Source organism: Bactrocera neohumeralis, chromosome 6 (genome assembly GCF_024586455.1).
Source record: "Bactrocera neohumeralis isolate Rockhampton chromosome 6, APGP_CSIRO_Bneo_wtdbg2-racon-allhic-juicebox.fasta_v2, whole genome shotgun sequence".
NCBI classification, from domain to species: domain Eukaryota; kingdom Metazoa; phylum Arthropoda; class Insecta; order Diptera; family Tephritidae; genus Bactrocera; species Bactrocera neohumeralis.
Genome location: NC_065923.1, coordinates 57,895,328 through 57,907,078, shown reverse-complemented (window position 1 = coordinate 57,907,078; position 11,751 = coordinate 57,895,328). Strand labels below are relative to the sequence as shown.

The window sequence follows — 11,751 nt, the reverse complement described above, 5'->3', positions numbered from 1 at the left end:
CCACTGCCACGCCCACAAAATGGCGGAAACCGAAAACCTATAAAGTGTCATAACTAAGGCTTATTTGGACGTAACTTTTTTGGAAAAGTGGGCGTGGCCCCGCCCCCTACTAAGTTTTTTGTACATATCTCGGAAACTACTATAGCTATGTCAACCAAAACTCTACAGAGTCGTTTTCTTCAGGCATCTCCATATACAGTTCAAAAATGGAAGAAATCGGATAATAACCACGCCCACCTCCCATACAAAGGTTATGTTGAAAATCAATAAAAGTGCGTTAACCGACTAACAAAAAAACGTCAGAAACACTAAATTTTACGGAAGAAATTGCAGAAGGAAGCTGCACTCAGGCTTTTTTTTTAAATTGAATATGGGCGTGGCCTCGCCCACTTATGGACCAAAAACCATATCTCAGGAACTACTAGACCGATTTCAATGAAATTCGGTATATAATATTTTTTTAACACCCTGTTGACATGTACGAAATATGGGTGAAATCGGTTAACAACCACGCCTTCTTCCAATATAACGCTATTTTGAATTCCATCTGATGCCTTTTCTGTATAATACGAGTATATACATTAGGAACCAACGATGATAGCGGAATAAAACTTTACAAAAATACGGTATTTGAAAAATATGTAAATGACGTATAATGAAATCTCGATTATCACTTTATCATGCGAGAGTATAAAATGTTCGGTGACACCCGAACTTAGCCTTCCTTACTTGTTTTTTTTGGTTTCAGATAACTATGAGGGTTGAAATCATGGGTATGGTCACGTGGAAATTTTTAGAGACCCCCGACTTCGTAAGCTCATAATTTTTGAAATTTTTCACTTTTTTAGTTTTTAATTTTTTTCTGTACTCTTCTAAAATTAAACAAATAACTAATAAAAAAATGGATAGTAAAAATATTAATTGCCTTTTTTTACTACACTTTAAAAATTACGTGAAATGACCAGAATACCCCCTTAATAATGGAGTATCACTTCGAAACTTCACCGGTATTTCAAAGCATTTTGTTCAAATTCTTCAGTAAAATTTAAATATTGGGTACTCGAAAAAGTCTTTTCGTATTTTGTCAATAGATGTCGTTGCATATCTCCAGTGCTACCAATCACATTGTGTCATACCATATAGTGTTGGAAATGTGAGATTTTAAGCTTCATTTAATACCATCTTCAGACCGAAAATTGAAAAGATTAGATTACATTTAATCATTTCATAACCCAACAGTTTTCTTACTGCAGTTGAAAAGATTAAAAACAGTTGTTTTTGCCATTCAAGAATTTACATCGCTCAATATTTATCAAAAGAAAACATTGTCATATAGTATTTTGTAATAAAAGCCGTATTATTTTAAATATTTTCCATATAATGGAAATAATGGACGCATTTTTTCATTTGAGAAGTCGATTTTCACCCGAAATTAGATTCATTGCTCTAATAAAAATTTGTTTGTTTACGTTTTTTCCTTTTTGTAGTGTCTAAATCAGCTGTGATAATGTGATAGATTTCCAATGCTGCCAAGTAGATGGCGCAAAATCAGAGTCGCACAGAGAGATTTAGCGTGGAGCAGTTTCAAATCCCATTTTTGTATGGCGAAATCTTGATAAATTTATAAGATTAGTGGGATAAACCACTCAACAGCCGAAATTGTGTGATTAAGTGTCGGTCTGAATATGGTATAACCAAAAAAGTTAAATTCGGGGAAGTTGCAAGTTGAAGTTACAGCTGTTCAAAAGTGAGTGAAAATAATGAAGAAATTCGCTATTTTTTGAAATTTTTGTATAAAAAAGGGAATAATGCCACGCAAGCTACCAATGAAATTTGTGAAGTTTACGGAGACGATGCTGTATTAGTTTGTGTAGCATAGCAATGGTCCGCTCGCTGCCGTTCTGGAAATTTCGAAATTTCGATTTACACAGATGAAATATTGTTACGAGTATTAGCGGAAAAAAGGCAAACAGTGGTCGACCAAAATGGTACATAATTGTTTATTTATTTATTATTATAAATACAAAATAAAATATGTTGAAGTTTGATTAGAAATACGAAAAGAATTTTTCGACTATCCAATATTTTTGGCATTGTTAGTAAATTGTATTTTCTGTTGGTTGAATTTGGAGCACTGGCGGGTCCTAGGGATAATAGGTAAACATATTTTAAGCAGCCCATGTCTCCAATTCTCTTTTCTGAAAGGGCTATATACCAGTGTAACGCATGAAAAGTTAGGCGATTTTAGTGAATTTTTTAAAGAGAAAGTACGCGATTGAATATTTGGCTTTGAACGATTTATTATCTGCTTTGAACGTAATAAGGTACATATATTCTCAGCTATATTTTAAGATTTTTTTTTACAAAAATTTTGAAAAATAATGGAGTTATGTGTTGTCATGACTTGATTCCGGCCGAATGAGTAACTATCATCAAAAATATCAAAAATTAACAAAATGGAGTAATTTTGAAAAAAAAATTTAGTTTTTTTACGTAAAAAATTCTCGTTTTTTTAATGCCAAATTGACAATTTTCAACCAATCAAAAAGATCGTAGGTCGTTGCATAGTAAATGTATTCAACAATACTCAGTTTTAATTTGAAGTCGATCTGTTGGTTTCTCGTTGAGCTATGATGTAAGCAATTTTGAAAAATGTCGTTTCGAGAAAAACGCGTTTAAAGTTTCACTCATATATGATTATACCTGCGACCGGTCGCTCCTTAGAACGTTGGCATCCAAAAACTATTTAAGATACGATCTTGCCGATTTCACAGGATATGAAATACATATAAACTATCGAAAAAGCAAATAATAATTTTTTTTTAAGTGTCACACTGGTATAGCCCCTTAAGAGAACCCCAGAAAATTCTTCATGCGGTGGCATGCAAATGCGAGGGGATGATTTCCAATGGTATGTTGTAAAATTATATGAAATTAAACTTTTGTTCACTTTTAGTGAAACTTCTTCATTCATTTCGTTTAACAAACTTTTTTTTACCATTTACGCTTTGCGATAATGAGGAATTCTTAATGAAAATAAATTGTGGTTGACCAGGCACACAACAAAAAGAGTGCTAGGCAGTGTTATGAACGAATGATAATTTTCGTTACTCCTTCGTTATGTAATACTATGTTCGGACCGACATTGAAAACATTTTGAAAACACATTTGTATGTTGTGGAATCTAAGTCGTTCGGACCGACAATGTGTGTTTTCGATGAGTTTTCACTGACAACTGTCAATAGCGGCATTCTCTTGCTCTTGCAAGATTGCACGATGACACAAAACGCAAAAATCCTATACCGAAATATGCAAGGCCAACAGAGCACCCATTGCAGAATTTAGTGATATATGCCGGCACGAAAATAAACATGTGTTGGTCTGACATATTTTACAGCCATTGCAAATCATTTTCTGCGTGTTTTTGTTGTTGTGCCGTTGCACCAAGAGGAAAATTCTGCAATTTCTGCACCGTGCAAGGTTTTGCAAGAGCAAGAGAATCCCCCTAATATGAGAATATCAAGTGACAGCGACAGACTGCAGCAGCACGGCTGTGAACTGAAAATGGCGTTGTGCATCTTACTACATGAACATTCGTAAGAAGGCAGCAACATAACAATGGCCGGCTTGTACACAAGACAACACAGCTGTCCATTTTGCATCTACACAATTTCGTTGTGGCCATACACTTTAATGAAATTTTAATATTTTGTTCAAAGTGAAATTTCTTATGCAAAAAATAAGTAAATAGGTAAATATTTTTGCTTTAAATTATCAATTGTTATTACAAATGATATAATAGAGCTATAATAGAGCTATTTTATGCTTTTATTTGTAAAATAACTTCAAGTTTGTTAGAGCTGTGAATAATTTTACATTTTACATAATAGTGTCATCACCACTCTACCCCATCTCTCTATCTTCCATTCTACTGTCAACTCTACTGTCGTCCAACTGTCTTCGGCAAATATAGGAGGATATTGAAGTTAGCGAGAACGACAACTGTCGGCCTGCAGTCGTGTAGTCGTGCAGCTGTCAAAATAACAGTGTCCATAAGAACGTGTGTATTTTAATATTTGACAGATGTCGTTTGCAGTGTGTCGCGCTCTATGTGTTGACGACAACATTGTGTTGTTGGTAGAAAATCCGAGCTGTGCCGAAAGAAACTAACAAACGATCGCCGATTGTTACCGCTTCCCTTGCTGCTCGAACAGCGTCGCCAACAAGCTAGCGTAAATATGTATGTTTTTGTATGAGCTTGCATACATATCGACGCAGATTTTTGCGAGTCACGGAAAAATATTTTAGGCAAATATTGTAAATCGACAACGGCTATGTTGCCACTTTTGTCACTTCTTTCTGTGAAGAATCATCAGAAAGTTGTTCAATTTATGATTTTTAGCTTTTGCCATCGTCGCGAAAAGACGCTTGTAGGCAAAGGCATGCTCGGGGAGATGTTGCGGCGTCTGTTTCTATGAATGAAGCGAGGTCGCCAGTGGAATTTGCGCCTGCGTTTATGAATGAAATCGTTTTTGTTGTAAAATTTACTACATTTGAGCTTCGGCAATTCGGCTGCCATATTGACTTGTGATGCTTCTGATTAGACAATTGTTGTTTTTGTAGAACAATGCTTCAATTTATTGTTGGTGACATATTCACATGTGTACGCATATGTACGAGTATGTTTGTATGCTTGTGCATTATTTGTTCGGCAATGTATGCAAATATACAGTGACTCACAAAATATCAAATCTTCATTTCTTTTTTCATTCCGTCTTACATATGCAGTCAAACACAAATCTGACTGAATACTTATGTTGCTTGGCGTTTGATGTACCGTTATCTATATGTTTTACGTCGCCACCAAAATTAGCGGTAAAGTAAAATTTGAACAATGCGCAGAAGGCAAGCGTGATCAATTTTGAGACTTTCGCTCGAAGTTTGAATTATTTGAAAAATATAGATATAAAAGGTAAGAGAAAATATGCATACGTTTTTCCGCCGCTATAGTTGTTTGGCAGACATGGGAAAAAAGAACATGGTTATCTCCAATGGAGTTAAAGGCGAGGTGAAAAAATTGTTGATTGATGGTGTGACTCATCGCGAAATTTCTCGAAGGCTGAAAATCTCCGTTGGCATTGTGAGTAAAATTCGCAGCAAACTTGCAGATTTATTCATTAAAAATAAAGCAGGCCGTAAAAGAATTCTTAGCTCAGTTCAGGAACGGGACGTTGTTAGGAGTATAAGAAGTGGCAAATGCGAAAATGCCGTAGAAATATGCCATAGCCTGCAAAAGAATAATAATTTAAAGGTTTCTGCAGAGACAATACGAAGAACATTACGAAATGCTGGTCTAAAAGGCCGTGCAAAAGTCAAAAAGCCTCTTCTCACTGAGAGACATAAGAAGTTGAGGCTAAATTTTGCCAAAAAATACAAGACCTGGAATGCAAGTGACTGGGAGAAGGTCTTGTGGTCGGATGAGACCAAAATAAATCGTTTAGGATCGCATGGGCGCGAATGGACCTGGAGAAGCAAGGGTGCGAAATTACAGGCACACCACGTTAAGCCTGCGCTGAAGTTTGGAGGAGGCTCCATTATGGTATGGGGATGCATGACGATCAATGGTGTTGGTAGGTTGGCCAAAATAGAAGGATGAATGACGGCAGAGTCTTATATTGAAACTCTGCGCAGTCATTTGCTTGGCACTATAGGAGACTTAGGTGGAAATGGGTCGGACATTGTCTTCCAACAGGATAATGATCCGAAGCACACAGCAAGAGCGACTCGCAAATGGCTCCAAGACAATAGTATTAGTACACTAGATTGGCCTTTGCAATCTCCGGACCTTAACCCCATCGAACACCTGTGGGGTATATTAAAAAAATCGGTCGCCGGCGAAGTCGCTTCATTGAGCGAATTATGGCCTAAGGTGCAGCAGGTGTGGGATTCTATTTCGTCAGAAACATGCGCAAATTTGTGTTTAAGTATGCCAAGGAGAATTAAAGCCGTTATAGATGCCAAAGGTGGTTATACGAAGTATTAATATTAATTTTTAACCTTGTTAATATTAAGTCACAAAATTGATCACACTGAAATATTCTACATATATTTAGTTTCTTTATTGCTTTTATTTGTTGTTGTTTAATGAAATATTACTTGTGTTTTATTCCTTCATTTTATATCTTTAACAAAAACATAAAAAATTTCGAAAATATCAAATCATTTACGAGTTTTTTGTCATCGCTTAGGTACTTATTGATACCGTGATCAATTTTGTGAGTCACTGTATGTACATATAAGTATATATGAATGTATGAACATGCAGATCAATGCGCGCGCATGTAATACATTATATTAATAAGTGATAAAATCATGATTTGTATTTCTGAATGCGCACATGCGTATACATACATAATGAGATTATGATATGAGCATAAGATTAATATGATAGAAGAAGTACATACATGCATATATACATACATACACATGTATGTATATATTGTTGTGATAAATTTAATTTCTATTAGTAGGAAATATAATATAATACAAAAATATTTATTAGAATAGTATATTATGTATAAATCAAAGAAAATTATTAAATATGCAAGTCCAAATTGACTATAAATATTACTATGCATGCATTCATACAAAATTATGCTCATATCATAATTATTTGTACATGCCAATATGGAAATGCCGACGGCACAATGCAAAAGCATACATACTTGCATACATTGCGATTCCCAAGTTGAAAGAAAAATTGAAGCATGAAAATATTACAATGCTGTTGTTGGGAGCAGCATAAGGAGCATGCATACATATATTTATGTCTCTTCATATTCTTGGGCATGTGAGACAAGAACATAAAAAATTTGTTTGTGTTCTCTGTGTGAGAGGTGTGTTTTGTACACATTTTTCGCTCTTCAAAATGAAATAAAATATAAACAAGCAAAACGAAAATCGTCGTTCATATTATCTGCTTTGGCATATATGCCATGTCCTCATATGCCGTAAATACAAATATTTCTGTCTCTTCATATTCTCGGTTAGAATATGTGAGAGAAATGTAAAATATGTTAAAATTGCGAGGCGAATTCCGACCTACAATGTTAACAAATGCGGCGAATTCCTTGATCTGATTCTATCAAATGTTCGCAGTCGAACCTACACCAGAGAATGTAAAGTATAGACAGAGAACTTAAAAGTATAGAGAAGTATAAATTAGTTTCGCGTAATATTTTCAAGTGAACAGTTCATTTTTGGTTGTGACGAATATATTTTTTTGAAATGAGTGAAGAATTGGCGATTTATTTGGCCAATTTACGGCGGGAATTGACGAAAGAAGAAGAGGAGAATATTTCAAATTATTTGAATGCTAATGATAGCGATGATGATGATGGTGGAAGAGAACCTAAATTTGGTGGTGACCACGAATCGATACCCAGTGACCAATCGGACTACGGAGATGATAATGCTCAGCCCATTAGTGATCCACGGTTCGAAGAATATATCCATGAGGAGGCTGCTGTAGATAGAGACAATGACGAAAGCAAACTTAATTTGTCAAAAATATTGTGGTCAGGGAAGAAACAATACAACTTTATGGTGGTCAATGCCAAGCCAAACTGAAAAACAGCGAACGAAACTGGCATTGGAAATACATAGACAATCAACTTCACTATGCACGGAAAGTTTTGGATCTAAAATCGATGCCTTCATACGCGTTTTTCCAGTGTCTCTTGTTGAAAGTATTGCTCTTCAAACTAATAGGAAAGCTAAAAGAGTAATACAGCCAAATATGCATCAAAGAGATCAAAAAAATAAGATATTGGCAAGACACAAATGCGGATGAATTATATGCTTTTATTGCAATAATTTTATACTCCGGAGCTGAGAAGGCAAACTTAGTTCATGCTAAGGATCTTTTTCACAAAACGAACATGCCCTTTTATAGAGCAGTGATGTCACTGCATCGGTTTGAGCAATTATACCGTTTTATACGCTTTGACGATTCCCGGACTCGCGCTGAGAGACTACGATACGACAAATTGGCGCCTATTCATCATGCATGGATTATTCTTGGCGAATTTGACGATACCATTTGTCCCAATTTGTAAAGAATTGACAGTTGATGAGCAGTTACTTTCAACAAGAAACCGATGCAGTTTCCGCCAATACATTCCCTATAAGCCTGAAAAATATGGCGTAAAAATATTTTGGCTTATTGACGCAAAAACCAACTATCTACTTGCAGGCGAAGTATATTTGGGTGCACAGCCTAATGAACAGCGGTCGCTTGGTATTGCGCGCAATCTTGTTATGCGACTCAGCAACCAATATTTGGACAGGGGAGCGAATATTACGATGGACAACTTTTTCACAATTTGTTTTTCAAAACCAATGCAATTAGTAAGCTTTACAACACATTCGAAGAAAAATGTGCTAGTGCTTTCAACTGCTCATGCCAGCGAAGATGTAAATCCTATAACAAACAAGTAAGGAAGGGCTAAGTTCGGGTGTCACCGAACATTTTATACTCTCGCATGGTAAAGTGATAATCGAGATTTCATTATTCGTCATTTAAATATTTTTCAAATACCGTATTTTTGTAAAGTTTTATTCCGCTATCATCATTGGTTCCTAATGTTTATACTCGTATTATACAGAGAAGGCATCAGATGGAACTCAAAATAGCTTTATATTAGAAGAAGGCGTGGTTGTGAACCGATTTCACCCATATTTCGTACATGTCATCAGGGTGTTAAGAAAACGTTATATACCGAATTTCATTGAAATCGGTGTAGTAGTTCCTGAGATATGGTTCTTGGTCCATAAGTGGGCGGCGCCACGCCCATTTTCAATTTTTAAAAAAAGCCTGGATGCAGCTTCCTTCTGCCACTTCTTCCGTAAAATTTAGTGTTTCTGACGTTTTTTATGAGTCGGTTAACGCACTTTTAGTGATTTTCAACAAAACCTTTGTATGGGAGGTGGGCGTGGTTATTATCCGATTTCTTCCATTTTTGAACTGTATATGGAAATGCCTTAAAAAAACGGCTCTGTAGAGTTTGGTTGACATAGCTATAGTAGTTTCCGAGATATGTACAAAAAACTTAGTAGGGGGCGGGGCCACGCCCACTTTTCCAAAACAATTGGGTCCAAATATGCCCCTCCCTAATGCGATCCTTTGTGCCAAATTTCACTTTAATATCTTTATTTATGGCTTAGTTATGACACTTTATAGGTTTTCGGTTTCCGCCATTTTGTGGGCGTGGCAGTTGGTCGATTTGGCCCATCTTCGAACTTAACCTTCTTATGGAGCCAAGGAATACGTGTACCAAGTTTCATCATGATATCTCAATGTTTACTCAAGTTACAGCTTGCACGGACGGACCGACAGACGGACGGACAGACAGACATCCGGATTTCGACTCTACTCGTCGCCCTGATCACTTTGGTATATATAACCCTATATCTGACTCTTTTAGTTTTAGGACTTACAAACAACCGTTATGTGAACAAAACTATAATACTCTCGTTAGCAACATTGTTGCGAGAGTATAAAAAACCACAAGTCATACATGATTATAATGAGCATAAAGGTGGTGTTGATACTTTTGACAAAATGCTACGTGGATTTTCTGGCAAAAGAAAAACAAACCACTGGCCATGGGATTATTTTATAATATGCTGGATATTGCTGGGCTTGCAGCGTTCAGGCTGTTTGATGTTAGTCACCCTATGTGGAACACCAATAAATCTGAAAAGCGTAAAATATTTTTGAAAGAACTCTCTATGGAGCTAGCGCAGAAGCAATTACAAAACCGATGCAAAACAAAAATTAATTCTTCAACTAAAATTGCATTGGACTTGATCAATTTCAAACGGTTTCCTGCAGTGGTGAGCTCGCGTCCATCAATAAAGGTAAGTTTATTTTATTTCAAAATTAGTTTAGTTTCAAATTTATTCACTATTTTCTTTCTTGACACAGGTCAACACTTTGAAACGGCGGTGTGAAACCTGCAAAACTAATAAGATCGATAATAAAACAACAGCAGTTTGTGACCATTGCCTTATTCCGACATGCACCAAACACTATATAAGGACGTGTAAAAAGTGCTATTTTGCAAAATACAATGCCGAAGCTGAAACGGACTCAGACAACGATGAATATGTGGACAATACTCCAAAAACGTCTACACCCAATCAAAATATATCAGAAAGACAGAGAAGAATTTCACCCATTTGAGCAGTTCGAAATTAAAACTTTATTTGATTTTCATATTTTTCCAAAAAAATACATTTGTTTCTAGCAATAATCCCAAGTTTCATTAAATTATTTACATAAACATGCGAAATATTGGCATTTCTATAAAAAAAAACGTCTTAAAAGTCTAAATTTTCATACAAAATACATTACTGGGCACTGAGTGCTCAAGTCACGAGATTAAGTTGTACAGCTATGTCACGGTTCTAAGGTTAAATTTCGCATTTTCTTTGATTTCCATTGTATAAATTTTTATTAGCGATCATGAACGGCGGCAACAGTTTCCTCTCACATATATTTTTGGTATAATTTCAATCTGGCCGTTCCAGTCATTCCAATTGCAAAACGTCAAAACCTACCCAATCCAGTCAACTGTCAAAGTTCGGTAGGTGAGCGGTTCTCACATTTCCAGTGACAGGAGAGTTGGGGATCTCTTTATCTCTGCATTCTGCGATGAACATTAAGTTACGGAAGATTGTAATTTTGATTTTATGCCAGGAATAATGGGATGCCCAACTCCTCTCTCACTGGAAGTGAGAGAACAATTGCTAAACGTCAAAACCACCTAAACTTCGACAGTTGACTGGATTGGGGAGGTTTTGACGTTTAGCAATTGGAAACGAGCGATGGCCAGATTGAAATCTTACCAAAAAAATATGTAAACGGAGGACTTTGTTGCCGCTGTTCAAGATCGCTATTAAAAATTTAAAACAATGAAAATCAAAGAAAATGCGAAATTTAAATATATTTCATGAAACGTTTTGTAATTTGATGCATAATAGAAATCATTTTCTATTACAAATGATTAAAAACATTCATTAATTGACAACTAACAGGCTTAATTCACCTTATTAAGTATTGAAAGATCGAAAGTCAGTTGTTTTAATATATCATAAAATCATAAAAAAGGATTTAAGTGGTTTCGCCATATATTAAAAGTCCAATATATAATAATTTACAATCGTAATAAACGTTGGGCGTTTTAATTTAAATGCCCAAAAATTCTTATTTTGTTCGATGTGGCCACAATGGAAAATGTTATAAAAAACGCTTATTTTGAGGCGCTCTCACGCTGGAATAACTTGGGCATCCCATTATCCCTGTTTTATGCCCTTCCCTCCGTAAACTGATATTCCCCTCATCTAGCCCCCGTGCGCACTTTGCTAACTTTGCGGGCTAGAAATGTGCCCATCCCTGCTCTAATACATTTAATGTACATATGTATGTACCTCCTAAACTGCTAAAGTTACAACAACCAAATTTACTCAGCCCAAATATTCTATATCGTATTCCTCTCATAGCCCAGTGTGAAAACGGGTGAAATCGGACGGCGGTGAAATCGGGCGTGGTTGTGACGCCTACTTTCCATATAACATAATTTTAAATGACGGTGGATTTTTTCACTTTTCAGAAGTAAATAATGTAATGGGATACAATTTTGCACTAATAATTCCTTTAAAGTATGCCACCTTATGATTAAAAATTTT

At 35.8% G+C, this 11,751-nt stretch overlaps 1 protein-coding gene across 1 annotated transcript; it reads left to right on the top strand.

Annotated features, from left to right (window-relative positions):
* Positions 1–9,051: 9,051 nt before the first annotated feature.
* LOC126762380 (uncharacterized) lies at positions 9,052–10,279 on the top strand. Its single transcript, XM_050479107.1, has 2 exons — positions 9,052–9,921; positions 9,989–10,279. The coding sequence occupies exons 1-2, from the start codon at positions 9,667–9,669 to the stop codon at positions 10,244–10,246; spliced, it is 513 nt and encodes a 170-aa protein (XP_050335064.1). The 5' UTR covers positions 9,052–9,666; the 3' UTR covers positions 10,247–10,279.
* The last annotated feature ends 1,472 nt before the right edge of the window (positions 10,280–11,751 follow it).

What these genes read in the sequence shown, in the direction of transcription:
- LOC126762380 (XM_050479107.1), top strand. Translation starts at nt 9,667, where the DNA reads ATGGGATTATTTTATAATATGCTGGATATTGCTGGGCTTGCAGCGTTC. An exon ending in GCTCGCGTCCATCAATAAAG is followed by an intron (nt 9,922 to 9,988) that starts GTAAGTTTATTT and finishes TTCTTGACACAG; the next exon opens with GTCAACACTTTGAAACGGCG.